This window comes from Tamandua tetradactyla, chromosome 7, assembly GCF_023851605.1.
Source record: "Tamandua tetradactyla isolate mTamTet1 chromosome 7, mTamTet1.pri, whole genome shotgun sequence".
Taxonomy (NCBI): Eukaryota; Metazoa; Chordata; class Mammalia; order Pilosa; family Myrmecophagidae; genus Tamandua; species Tamandua tetradactyla.
The window spans coordinates 105242268-105256963 of record NC_135333.1 but is presented as its reverse complement, the minus strand read 5'-3'; the positions used below and the strand labels follow the sequence as shown (position 1 = coordinate 105256963).

The window sequence follows — 14696 nt, the reverse complement described above, 5'->3', positions numbered from 1 at the left end:
AAACTGGATAACTGAGAGACACTTTTCCTTCTTCCAGAACAGGCTGTGATAGCAGCACCAGTGAAAACATCCTTTCCACAATTACTGAATTATTTAGGTTATAAATTAGTGTTTTCTTTCTTTTTCTCAGTTATAATCTATTAAAGGGATATGTTTCCTTCCAACAAAGAACCTAACCATTTCAGGTCAGCAGGCGCTAGCTCTTGCCTTACTCTCTGTAGCAGGTGAGACTCTAAACAGGAACAGTAAAGCTGCTGGCCAGACAGAGCCCCGATTTAACTGATGGTACCAGTATTAAAGCCTCTAAAAGCTTCACACGCTTTTCACACTCAGATCTGAAACCAGCAGCCATCTATCCTTGCATTGACACAGGATTCATTGCACTAGTGTAGCTGCGGGTATCTGAAGCACAGTTTCACATGGTAGAATTTCACTTCCACATAGGCAGGTTTTCTCTGGCTACTGAATAAGGCACATGAAAGGTCCCATTCATTTCTTCTTATTCGACACACAGGTACAGCCATCAGATGTCACGGGATAGGCATATTGAAACTGTTTGCCGGAAGCATACTTTTTTGGACATATCCAGAGCCAGGTAGTCAGTATGTCTGGCTGCACATGCAGACAGCCATGAGAGAGAAAAGCTATGAAGAATTTCAGGACCAAGCAGATCATGTCATGTGTTTATAGTAACAGTGGAGGGGCTACTGTTCACCTGTGGAGAGCAGCAAAGAGCGGGAGGGGAGACTTAGAGCTCAGACTCCAGAGCCAGATTCTGGCATTTGAATCCGAGCTCTGCCACTAGCTGTGCAGCCTTAGACAAATTACACAACCTTTTAGGCTTCAATTTCTTCACCTATATAATGGGGATAATAATAGCACCTAGCTCATAGGATTGTGAGGATTAAATGATTCACTATAGGTAAAACAAAACAACACTTTGAATATTAAGCCTGGACACATGAAAAACACATATAAATATTTGCTATAATTTTGAGGACCAGCATACTAAAAAGATATATAAATTTTTTTACTTTTTAACAGTTTGTAGAGAAGACATTTTCCCCTGTAACCTATCACATTTTCTCCTTTCTCTCACAGCTTAATATTTGTGAAAAGAGGAACATTTTGTGTTTGTGTGAGTGTGCATGAAAATTAGCTAAGGCTGAAAAGTATCAGAGAAGGTGTGTTCTAGTTTGCTACCTGCCGGAATGCAACAAATCAGAGACAGATTGGCTTTTAATAAAAGGGGATTTATTTTGTTAGTTCTTCAGATGAAAGGCAGCTAACTTTCAACAGAGGTTCTTCCTTACATGGGAAGGCACAGGGTGATCTCTGCTGGCCTTCTCTCCAGGCCTCTGGGTTCCAACAACTTTCCCCGGGGTGATTCCTTTCTGCATGTCCAAAGGCCTGGACTGAGCTGCGAGTGCTGAGATGAGGTATGCTGAGCTGCTTTGGCTGTACTGCGTTGAGTCTCTCATTTAAGCACCAGCCAATTAAGTGAAACATAATTCATTGCAGCAGGCATGCCTCCTAGCTGACTGCAGATATAATCAGCAACAGATGAGGTTCACAAGCCATCAGCTCACGTCCACAGCAACAGAACTAGACACCTTCACCTGGCCAAGTTGACAACTGAATCTAACTATCACAAGGTGTAACAAGTCTTCCTCTCGCCCCACAACATACACAGGCCATTTAATATTTTATTTTGTATTTTAATTATCTGCACAATATTTTTTATAACTATGAGGTAATTAAGATAGTTAGCATTCTTTAATTGCTAAGTATTCACCTGGATCTGGCTCAGCACTTTACATGTGTTTTTTCAATCCTTGTGAGGTAGGTAATATTATATCTCTCTTTATGGGTGAAGAAATAGAGGCCCAAAGAGGTTAAGCAACTTGCCCAACATTAAGCAATATGTGAAAGAATTGGGACACCCAAGCGTACCAGTATCCAAAAGGCACACCACCCTCTTCATGGCACTGCCTCCCAGGTGGTTTAGACTAAACTCTCAGTCATTTCAGAGATTTTACAAATTGCCTCTTTCAGAGTGCTTGATGTGTTCAACACTTCTTCACAGGAGGCAGCGAATCTTTTGTAAGATTGTAAATTTTCTTTTCTGATTATAACTATAATATATGCTCTATAGAAAATTTGAAAACATTCTGTAATGGACATAAATTGCTTTTTTTTAAATGTGTCTCTCTTCAAATATGTATTTCTATATCTGTACATAAATACACAGAGGCAGATATATGATATGTATATCACAGGGAATTTTTTCTTTGTTTGTTTTGGGGTGCAAGGGTGGGGAATTGAACCCAGGTCTTGTGCACTGCAGATGAGAATTCTACCATTGAACTACCCGTGCACCTCCATAAGTTGCTTTTGCTGCTGTGGATGTGTTCCCTATCCTAGAGGACCCAGCTCTGGCGGAATAACTGGCTCTGTTTTTAGCCCTGTGGCCTGGGGATGATTGCCGCAGCCCCTATGCTCCAGACTGGTTTAGGCCAAGTATCTCATTCCATTGGCCTCAGCAGCTGTTTCAGGTATTGACCCAAAAAGAGCCACTGAGATATGAGGAGACATCTGCTAGTACCTATGGGAAAGAGAAGTTTCCTCTATCAAGCAGAGGCCTCTTTGCTTGGATGTGATGTGAGTTCTGGTACTTGGCAGCCATTTTGCTAACATAAGAGGAGTGCCTGGAGCCATCATGACTGGCAGCCACTTGTGGCAGAAAGAAGACAGAGAACAAAACACAGCTGTGGTCATCATTTGGCTTGGAGTATATAATCTTAACCAAAGACATACTCCAGACCTGGAATTTTCAGTTACAGAACCAATAAATTTCTTAAAAAAAGACAAAACCCAGAAAAACAGCTGGAGATGGATCCTCTACCATATAAACTGGAAAAATTCTTAATTACAAAAACAAAGAAAAAAAATAAAAACAGGAAAAAATTTACCTACTATCCATAGATAGGCATAATTCCTTGAGAACTATGCATTGTTTACATATTTTAAATCATTTTATATATTAATTTATCCTTCCTTTTACATATCATGAATCATAGGCATTTTTATATGCCACAAACCACTTATGAACCTACTTTTTCTTAGCTTTACCACATTCCACTGAATGGAAATGTTTAAACAGGATATTTATTTATGTAATAAAAAATGTGATAAATGTCTGTAAATAAGCTTTATTTACCATTTTGAAATATTTCTCATTATAGGTTTTGAAAAACTGAATTAGTTGATTCAGGCATATGAATATTTTTAAGACTCTTGATACATGTTGCAAACCTCTCTCTAGGAAGATTGGACCAGCACAAAATGCCTGCAGCCTGGCATGAGAGGAGCTGATTGCTTCACTTTACACTCACAAACTCTGAGCCATGTCACTTAAAAATGGTTGCTAATTTGAGGTGAAAAATTGTATCTTGTTTTAATATACCATTATTTAATGACTATCAAGGCTTGACATTTTCTTGATGCTTACTGGCCATTATATTTTTTCTTTTGTGAATGTCTCTTCATGTTCCCTGTCTCTTCAACTATTGAGTATTTGGTGCCATCTTTTTTTTTTTTTTTTCTTTTTTGGACATGGGCAGGCTCTGGGAATTGAACCCAGGTCACTGGCATGGCAGACAAGAATTCTGCCACTGAGCCACCACCACCACCCATGCCCTTTTGGTGTCACCTTAAAGGTGATTTGGACTTTCTGTATTAAAGGCATTAACCTTTGCTTGCCTTATATGTTAAAAATGTTTTCCTGATATTTTGTTTAAACTTTGTAACTTTGAAGTATGGAAGTCTTTAAATATTTTCCTTTCAAATTTATTTCCATTGCTATTAAGTTTAGAATGTCTTTTTATATCTTGGGAGCATATATTCATCAATGTTTATTTCTAGTTTTTATGGATTAACATTTATTTTTTAGTATTTCTGGAATTTATTGTAGTATGTGGATTCATGATATGGTTTTAAAACGTTTTTGGCTTTTTTTTCCCCCATGATTGGTAACTTGTTCCATTACCATTTACTGGATAATCTTTACTCATCGTATTGATTTATAATGCCTGCTTCCTCGTATGTTATTAAATTATCAATGATATCAGGGCCAATTTCTGGGCTTCACGTTCTGTTCTATAAGCTGGTGGTCTGTTCTTGAGTTCTTCACTAAATTATTATATCATTAATATGATTTTAATAATAACAGACCTCAAATTAATTTTGTTAAGATCTGACATTTCAGAAATATTCTCTTCTTATCCAGAATCATTTAAGTTTTCTTTCAAAAGTTTTAAAGTTTCCTTTAATAGTTTCTATATCTTTTTAAGGCAATTCCTAGACATTTTATTTGGTTATTGGTTGCTGCTGTTAGAAAAGGGTAGAATTCTTAATGACTTCATTTGGTCTCCATACTAGAAACTGGACAATTCAGACTCACTGATATTCTGAACAAATGAGGTGAAAGAAACTAGAAATACTACCACTGTGAACAGGTAAAGAAAAACCAAGATATTCTGAAACCTCAGGAGTTGCTTCAAGGGTTGGCTGAGTAATTTCCTAAAACCAGTTGTCTTTCTGAGACTTTAGTTTCCAGGCTCAGCTTTTAGTTTCTCTGACATTTAAAATCAGATAAATTATATATATATAATTTAAGTAGCATTTTTTATTTAAAAAAATATATTTATTTTGAAACCTTCACACAATCCATCTATAATCAATGCCTCACAATATCATCACACAGTTGTGTATTCATCACCATGATCATTTTTAGAACATTTTGTATCACTCCAGAAAAAGAAAGAAGAAAAACTCATACATCCCATACCCCTCACTCCTCTCTCTCACTGACCACTAGTATTTCCACCTATCCAATTTTTATTTTTTACCCCTTACCCCCTATTATTTATTTTTCCTTATTATTATTTTTTTAACTCATCTGTCCACACCCTGGATAAAAGGAGTATCAAACACATGGTTTTCACAATCACATGATCACAGTGTAAAAACTAAAGTCATCTTCAAGTATCAAGTCTACAGGAACACAGTTCAGCAGTTTCAGGTACTTCCCTCTAGCCACTCCAAGGTACCAACAACTAAAAAGGATATCTATACAATGCATACAAATAACCTCCAGGATAACCTCTCGACTCTGAAATCTCTCTGCCACTGAAACTTTATTTTGTCTCTCTTCCCCCTTTTGGTCAAGAAGTCTCTCTCAATCCCATCATACTGGGTCCTGATTCATTCTGGGGGTCCTGTCCCACACTGCCAGGGAGATTTACACTCCTGGGGGTCCTGTCCCACACTGCCAGGGAGATTTATACCCCTGGGAGTCCTGTCCCACACTGCCAGGGAGATTTACACTCCTGGAAATCACGTCCCATTTGAGGGGTGGGAGGGCAGTGTGTTAACCTGTGGCATTGACTTACAGATAGAGGCCACATCTGAGCAACAAATGAGGTTCTCTGAGGGTGACTCTTAGGCACAATTGTAAGTAGGCTTAGCTTCTCCATTACAGGAATCAGTTTCCATGATTGAGTGTTCAGCCTGCTTATCTGGTTTTCCCCACTGCTTGTGAGAATAACAGGAATTTTCCAGACATGGAAGTTGAATATTTCCTCCTTTCTCCCTAATCCCCCAGGAGGACTTTGTAAATACTTTAAAATTAGATATTAAAAAGAATTAATAGTCTCTTACCCAGAATAAGACAGCACTTGCACAGAGGGCTATGCGTATACATTTTCCCCACACAGTAAAGGGAACACGTTCTTCTTCCTAATTAAAAAAAAAGTTTAGTCAATCAAGGGATTACTCCAATGAAATTATTTGTCTACTGAGCTGTCAATAAATCTTAGGCTTAATTTAATTTTTTTAATTAGTTTTTTAAACATAAACTTCTTACTCATAATTGCACATTTAAAAAGTAATTTCAAACATACACACAACAAAACATGTGCAGCATTCATTTTAATGAGTTTTTTTTTTTTTTTTTGAAAATGCAAGCACAAATAACAAACTATCTCCTCTGCCATGACTTGTGAGCTCAGGATTCTGGGTATCTGACAATGCCAAGCACCAAAGCTATATGCCAGCCCTTGTCTTATTTAGAAGTTATGGCAATGATTACAGAGTGACCAGGCAGGATGAAAAGTTTCACAGATGTCTTCAAATACTAGTTATCCCCTCTTTCTTTCTTGGTTCAGCTTTATATATCAATATGGTAAAATTACAAATTTTTACTATTTCCATCTTATTGTTTTACAAGAAAATATTCAAATATCTAAGAGAAGTCATGAAGTCTCATGATTTACCTGGATTTTTCAGGCAGCTGTAGTATAACAGCTGCAATTTGGCATTTACTCTATGCCAGCTACTCTTTCAATAGGTTGTATATATTTGCTCAATTAATCCTTACCATAATAACAGACACTTCTATTATTTCCATTTTGTAGATGAGGAAACTGAGGCCCAGAGAAGTTAAATAATTTTTCCAATGTTGCTTGTAAATTGCAATGCTGGGATCTGAACACAATCTCGTTCTTGAGACTTTACTACCACTATAGGCCTCTCTAAACCAATGGAGAACATATCAACAACAAAAATAAAATAAAGAAGAAAGATAAACAAAACGAACCTTCCTCTTCAATTTCAAAATGAACCTTCCTCTTCAATTTCTTAAAAAGCAATGTTTCAATGGGAAAATCACTTATAAATTGGCATTTAAGCTAAACCAAATTGGCTTTCTTCAGTATTTTTCTTATATGGCCAGTATTAAAAACTCTCTTTTTGTTTGTTTCTCTGTACTCAAAAGACTCTTTGAATATCAAATTTTGTCTAAGATTCAGCTTTCATTTGTGAGCATACAATCTTTCAACAACACATGCTTTTGACATTGCCTTCCCTAGGAAAAAGCAGGAACTATTCATAACATGGATTATTCAAAGCTTATTACATTGTAAAAGAGAAATGTCACCTTCTATTAATAATTGAAACTCATTCTTTTCCATTTGTACAATGAGGAGGTTGAACTGCTCCCTCCAGCCTCTTTTTAGCTCCAACATTCTATAAATCTTGATTCAATTTATAAAATCTATAGCTGAAGACATTTTCAGATGCTCTAGGTAAAAGCATTTTCTTTCCAAGAGCTATTCGTATTCAGAACCTACTGTCCTCATGCTGATGACTGCAAGTACAATCAGTTCTAAATTTTCTGTGCTGATGGAAAGAAACAACAATGCAGATGATTCAAAAGTCAGTTTTCACTGGCTTTGGAATATTCATACAGAGGTACATGGTTTTATTTTGTATTATTTGTTGCAGCAGTAGTAGTAGCACCAAATTTACCTTTTCCATTATATAAAATGCCTATTATCATGCCCGAACATAGTTGGGCTTCAATAAATTTTTTTCTCTTTCTGTATCGCTTCATCGACTTAAGGATAAGTGCCCCATTATTTCTGCGCATCCCCACCAGACAGTGGAGCAGTGACTGAGGCTTAGTGCTAGATAACCAGGCAGCTAATCTAGGATGAAAAGGGAGCTGTAATAATGAAGGTGCATGTGAAAAATTGAGAATCAACTATAAAAATCAAATGTGTCTGTCCTTATACACCCATGTCACTGAGTCTTTTTTGTTGTTGCTGTTGCATTTTTCTGTTATCACAAAAGAAGTCACCACATTTGCTTCCTCTGTCCACTGTTCTAAGCAGAACCAATGCGGTGGGTTTCGCCTTGCCTGCACAGGAGCTTTAAGAAGTCCCTAGGCCCAGACCGCACCCCAGACTGGTAAATGAGTGTCAACAGTGATGCAACCTAGGCAGCTCCCTGGGTGATTTCAATGTGCAGTCAGGCTTGAGAACCCTTGCATTACACTGACTGAGTTGCATTTGCATAGCATCCTCCTCACCTGAGTGACCTCATTTATCACCACGTGATTACACCGGGCTTCATACTCAGGGCGGGGCTGTTCTTCCTGCTGTAACTCAACAGTGTCCCATTCATACTCAAGCTCCGCCTGGCGCCGCTTCCAAAACTCCAAAAACAGGGTAACTAACAGAGAGAAAGAGATGCAATAGGAAGTTTCAGAAATCTGCACCTAGTACTGTTAATACAGGTGCTATTAATATTTCAAAGGTAGAAAAATGGCTTAAAGCCCTCCTCTTTTTAGAAAAAGTTACTAATTTACACAAGTTGTGAAGATAGACTATAGTTTCCCAGAAATTAATAATGGGATGGTCAGAAGGCAAACATGTCTGTTTATGCTAATCTGCCTGCTCCTAGCACTTTATTGTCAACTAAATAACTCATAATCCAAAAGCAGTTCGTGGGGCAGTGCGACGGTGGCTCAGCAGGCCGAATTCTCGCCTGCCATGCCAGAGCCCTGGGTCTTCCCGGTGCTTGCACAAGCAAAAAAAAGGCAGTCCATGGTCCATCCATTGGTTCCCTTCTCCCTCACTCCCTTCTTCCCTTGGTCCTGCGGGAAAGGGGAACACTTTGCATTCCCAAAACGTCCATTTGCCAGCCCCAAGCCAACGTAAATTAAAATAACATTCTCTCAGGTGGAAAACTGCTATCCTTCTCAATTTTGTGCAAAGAAGAAATCAAATAATTTTTAGAAATCTTTATTATTTGTTAGAATGTATTACCTAAAATACTAAATTAAAACAACATTAATTGAAAATGTAGTGTCAGGATAAATTCCCTGGGCCTTTTCCCCAGTCAGAAAAAAAGAGCTTCCCCTAAGGTCTTCTACACAGATACTCTGGAACTAGCACTATTCTGTCCATAGGTCATTAGCTGAGTGTCTACTACGTGCTGAGAATGAAGATTACAAGACAGTTCCTACCTTCAAGGTGCTCCCGGGTGTGCTATGGTGAACTGGTAATCACAGTATACTGTTTTGAGGGCCATGTGGTAAGCATGGGATTTTATCTTAGTCGGAACGGTTATGGGGGTCATTTCAGGGGAGGCTTTCCCAGATGAGGGGATCCCTCAGGTGAGTTCTGAGAGCTGAGCAGGGGACGGAGATGGCCTGGGGAGGGTGGAGACGGAGCAGTGTATGCAAGGACAAAGAGATCAAAGAGAGTCAGGTACCTTCCAGGAACTGCAAATAATCTGGTAAATGAATGCAGAGTGTAAAGTGGAGGGTGGGGCAGATATTACAAAGGGTTCTGTGTGCCTGGTAAGGCAAGTTTAACCTAAATTGAGACATCGAAGATGTCAGACAATGAGTTATAAGGAACACAGGAGCATGTTTTATTTTGGAAAGATTTCACTTTCTGAGTGAGGAAAGAGTTGTAGAGCAATACTAGAACCCCCCGCAGGCAAACGATGAGGGCCTGCCTGGGCAGCCGGGAGAGAAGCTGGTCTGTCTGACAGCTGGTTAGGAGGTGTGATGGAAGGGGAAGGGAGAGGCAAGGACGTGGCCAGGCTTCTGCAGTTTTCTGCCCTGGGTGATGTCCTACATTCCAGTGGCATTCCCTGAAATAAAAACTGCAGTAAGAGGAGCAGGTCTGAGAGGGAAGACAAGATGCTTGTTCATAAGCAGATTGCTTGCGGGCCAGTCTGGGAGAGATGCCCAGGAGGCAGGTAAAAGTCTAGAACACAGGGAAATGATCTGGACTGAGTTAGAATTTTATTGTGTTAAGCGGTAACTGGAGCCACGAGTGGGTGAGATCATGGAGATAGAGGGTGGTAATTCTCACTCTGGCTGCACAGGAGAAGCACCTGGAGAGTTTTTTAAGAAAAACAGATGCCCAGGACCCACTCCTGAGATTCTGATTTAATTTGTCTGGAATGGGGCCTATCATGGAATAGAGAGCGAAGGGAGCTTGGGATGAAATTCTGCAGCACAGCAAGCATTTGGGCAGCCTGAGATATAGGAGGGAAGTCCTGGGATGTGGATGTAAGGAGCTGAACTTAACCCTCCCCAAGACTGAAGACAACTGAAATGTTTAAAATCATCCATTTTGCAGCAGTGTTTGTTTTGCTTTTACTAATTTCTCAGTAACAATGAGTTGGAGTAGGAATAACCTGGCATTAAAAACAGGATCAAATCCTTTGTGATGCTGACTAGATGTGTGACTATTGGTTAACATGACTCAACTTTCTGAGCCTACTGGAGGGTGGAATCCGTCAAGTCCTGGTCACCCAAATACTACATATTCTCCAAGCAAATAGCTTGTGTGAGAAATGTGAGAGAGACTTAGCTGGCCCACCAGCCAAACCCCTGATTGGGAGGACTGATTTGGCCACTGCTGCTCATAGGAAGGTCATCCTTCTCTTTCTGTGTTCCCTGTGCATTCCTCCTGAGCTCCTTCCTGAGCTTGTGTAATCAGACATAGTACCTCCTGGATTGAAGAAGCCTGTAGTTCATTCATGGGAAAAGAATTATTTGTGCCCCCCAACCAGGACCTTCAAAAATGGACCTCTTGGTGAGAATAGAATTGTGGTTCCACATTTTGTTAGCTCAGCTACCCCACTGCTACCCCACTGCCTCATCTAGGCTAGCTTACAGACAGGGCAAAGGATCTCTTCTACTGATTTTCTTCTCTGCAAAGAAGAAAATCACACGAAAAGCATGGATTGGTGTTTAGGATATCATGAGCCAGCATGGACCATGGGCTGGGGGTTGGCCTAAAAGTGGGGGAGGCAATTTTCAGGTAAGTATATGATTTGTGCAATATTGATTGTAAGAGGTTTTCCACCCTCAACTTTTATAATTCCTAGGAAGCATTAAAATATTCTTTGCAGTTCCACATACATCTGGACACAGAAGAGATGCTACAAGAATATGATGGTGGTGATATGAATAACTTTACATGATCCTCCCACCTGTTCAGTTCTTTTCAGACTTTCTAATGAGTTTCACAGCAGTGGTTCTCAGAAAGCAGAGGTAATGAGGAAAGAGATATAAAGCACTTAAAGAATTCATCACACCTACATATCCTTAAAGATCTACATATGGTGTTACAAGTAGTGCTGAAGTGTTTTCTGCATTCTAAAATCTGATGAAATAAAATCACCAGCCCAATGCATAAGTTGGTTCTATAAACATGGTGTAGTTAATGATGACAGAAAGGAAGGTTTAGGAAATTTGAGGTTTGTCTTTTTAGTGTCAAAATTAATTTTTTTCATTACTTAAAATGTATCCCTTAATTAGGGCTAGCAGCATCCATTAGTATATGGAATTCAATAGATACGTGAGAATTTTATAAATTATGAAGACATGCTGAGACTAAGGATCAAGGCAATAGTTAAAAGTGCTGACCCATATGTTTAGCACATATGCTCTTACTAGAAAATAAAAACGATGTGTTTTATAATGGAGGAATACAGGGGATCTTATTTCATCAATAAATGAATTTGATTTTATTCTTCTATGCATCAAAAATTAGTCAGTGTTTGGTCTCCAGCCAAAACGTGCTACATTTGTCTGAATGACAAGGTAACTTATTAGATAATTTTGGCCATCTTACAGTTTACTTTTTCCAGGACTGGCAACCAATCTCTAACAATGTCCAAAATAATTGGACTGTCTGTTTCATAATCTATTTTATGACCCTTTATTGGCATGACCACTGCAAAAGAGAACTGCTGCTGAGGTCATCCTGTAAAAAAACTGTTGCTGTGATCCTCATGTGTTGGTTGATACGTTGGATTTTCACGAAGCAGAGGCTGGCTTCAGTTTCTTCCCCTACCTTCCTATAGCTTTAATTCCTTTCCCCTTGACTTACACAGTACAATTGGTATGCATTTTCCTTTGAAAATGGCTATTTTTTCCTTCCATGGTAAAATATTTATATCAATTAAACTCTTAAAAGTTTGCATTTAAAGAAAAATGATCATCACCTTATTACATTAATGATGCTATTCAAAGTAAGTAATATAGTGTTAAAGCTCCTATATAGGAGTTATATTCTTTAGGCATATATTTGTTCTATTTGTCAAATAGAATCTGCTATTATTATTGTAAAAGTAGCATGTACTTATTAAATACCCCCTCAAACAGCAGTGCAGAAAGAAGAAAGCTCCCCCATAATCCCTGTGTTGCTACTTCCCTTGCCCCACGAATGCTAGATTGTATCACAGCTGCAGGGATTGCTGCAGTCATGGCTCCTCATGAACCCTATTCCTACTGTACCAAGTCTTTGGTAGTCCTTCCCACATTGATGCTGCCGTAGTCACGTGACTGGCTTTGGACAATGGGACCTTCGCAAACTTGATGAAACCCTAGCTTAAAAAGCATTTGCTTGCCATCTCATTTCTCTCTTGAACTCTGAAACCACCATGTGAAGAATCCTGGGCTAGCCTTCAGAAAACAGCTTAAGCTCCACAGACCAAACCATCCAGCCGAATACCCACAATCCAGCCACGGTCAAGCTACCAGCTCAGTACTGAGTTCAGCTGAGCTGGCCCATTCCTAAGAATTTCCTAGTTGACCCAGGGAATTATGAGAAATAATAAATGTTTGTTGTCTTAAGCTACTATCTTTTGGGAAAACTTTTAATGCAGAAAAAACTCACTGATACAATGGCTTTGGAGTTGTAAATGGAGTCCCAGGGATGCCAAAACTTGGGAAATCAAAGATCCTAGAGTGGATTACTTTGATAGCCTATATAAAATTGTATAACACTATTATATGGGGTGTATTATGATCTTGGATTTTTTTTTTTTATGTTAAGAGGCAAAGTCACATGTAAACTGAAAAGAAAAAGAAAGTAACTTACCCCATACTCCCATAAATACTGCAAAGATTAAGGTTCCAAAGCTGTCAAAGATGCACAATTTCTGTAAAATGCAGTAATGACACATAAGTGAATCACCTTCACCACACACTAAGTATGCAATGCTTTGTGTATTCTACAGTCTGTTCTTTTTAAAGCTGATATCTAGTTTACCAATCATATCTATTATGCACTCATAGATAAGATTTCTCATTCTTTTAAACACAAACAACCCTTACAAGAATGCATTTTCCAACAGAATCATTTCATTTCATGACAAAGGAATATGTGCAACTGCTAAGAATCCACTCAGTTTAAAGCCTCTATCAAGCTTTGGAATAATAGCCTTTTTTTATCGGTTGTTACAGTGAATTTGAGGAAAGAATAAGGTCTTTACAGTATTCTCTCTTCTATATCCAATGACCTTTAATCAACTTTTGTACTTACATTTTGCATCTAATCATCATATCACCCTGGTGGGGAAAATTCCAGAATTTCTGCTTTTCTTGTTAAGGAAGTACAAGGCTGGAGTTCGTTTTGAGATGGCTATCCTCCCCAACCCCCAGGAGAAAACTCATAGCAATGCTTCTTCAAACTCAGCGATGGCTTATCTGTTGTCACTAACAAATGTGTCCATTGGAATAGGAACGCACAGGCACTTTTGCTAACATTAAAATGAGTACAATGATCACGAATGAATGACAACCTTGGGTGAAGGTGGCTCTACATACTAGTTTGGACATGTTTCGTTTCTTTGCTAGAATGTAAAAAGCCCATGGCTTCCTATAAAATTTTTCAATTAGTTACTAGTGTTTCCTTCCTAAAAAATCTATAAAGTCAATGGAAAAAGTGGCATGCCTATAGTATATCAACTTTATGATGGATCATATACAAAGCAAAGAAGACAGGAATTGGAAGGAAAAGAAGCTATAGGTGAGAAAAAAACATTTTCAAATGCTAATTCAAAACTGTTTCTAAGGAAAATTCTACTTTGCTTTAGATATCTTCATGTATTGCCTTTATATTAATGTAAAGTGGGTAAATTTCCATCTTGGTAAAGGCATTAGATCATTTTCATAAAAGAATATCCATCTAGCCACATTCTCATCTGGTTTCTAAAGCAAATAAATGTCTCCTCAATCATCTATACAGGCCCTTATCAGAAAGTACAACCCCATATCACCTTCAACCAATTCCTCTCACAAATTCAGTTCAAGGAAAATAAAATTAATAATCAGTTACTATTCTGGGGGACAAGGCCTTCCACCTGCTTTTCTAGCCATGTGTTGTAGCAGAAACACATGCTACATATTTCAAATCTCTTATCATTGACTTTTATGGAACCATCTTCTTCGAGTTGCTTCTTAATGTTATACCTCATCTTTTACTGAAAATTATGACAAGTTTTATGAAATATTGTTCTGCATATGTTATAATGCTATTATTGTTTTCTGCCCTCTTTTAGAAATCAATACAAGCCTCTTTCTATTTCATACCTCCTACTTGCCCTGACATCCCTACTCCCCCACCCCAGGAAAAAACTTACCTATGAATTCTTAGCCCTACTATACCTATGTTGAGAAAAAGTCAATGGAAGCACATTTGCCAAGGCTAGAGAGAAAAACAGGAGTGGCAATTAACAGCAAGTTTACCGCCAATGCCAGTTCAAGGTGAGACACATGTTTTACGTGCCTGGTTGAAGCTACCATTTTTGCCACAAGTGTAAGTATCAGGGTCACAGGGAAGTGATAAGATGACTGGCCTCTCTGGTCTATGTGCCCCGCAGGCTACATGGAAGTAGGAAGTACAGGAGAAAGGAAGCACAGAGGCTTTCTTGGTAAGAAGCCTAGCCTGGCTTGCTTGGCAGGATGGAATGAGAAAGGGAAAGATGGCCTTGTTAAAAGAGCAGTCCCAAGTGAGCATACTACTGTACTCACATGGAGTAGA

The 14696-nt window shown here is 38.7% G+C and overlaps 1 protein-coding gene across 2 annotated transcripts in view; it reads right to left on the bottom strand.

Annotated features, from left to right (window-relative positions):
• Positions 1–14696, bottom strand: part of ANO6 (anoctamin 6) — a 260323-nt gene that overhangs the window by 29818 nt on the left and 215809 nt on the right. For both annotated transcript variants that reach the window (XM_077170647.1, XM_077170648.1), the window contains 3 exons: positions 12753–12813; positions 7931–8073; positions 5722–5799 (listed from right to left, as the gene is read on the bottom strand). In XM_077170647.1, the coding sequence (XP_077026762.1) occupies positions 5722–5799; positions 7931–8073; positions 12753–12813 (282 nt within the window). The remainder of the gene's footprint in view (positions 1–5721; positions 5800–7930; positions 8074–12752; positions 12814–14696) is intronic.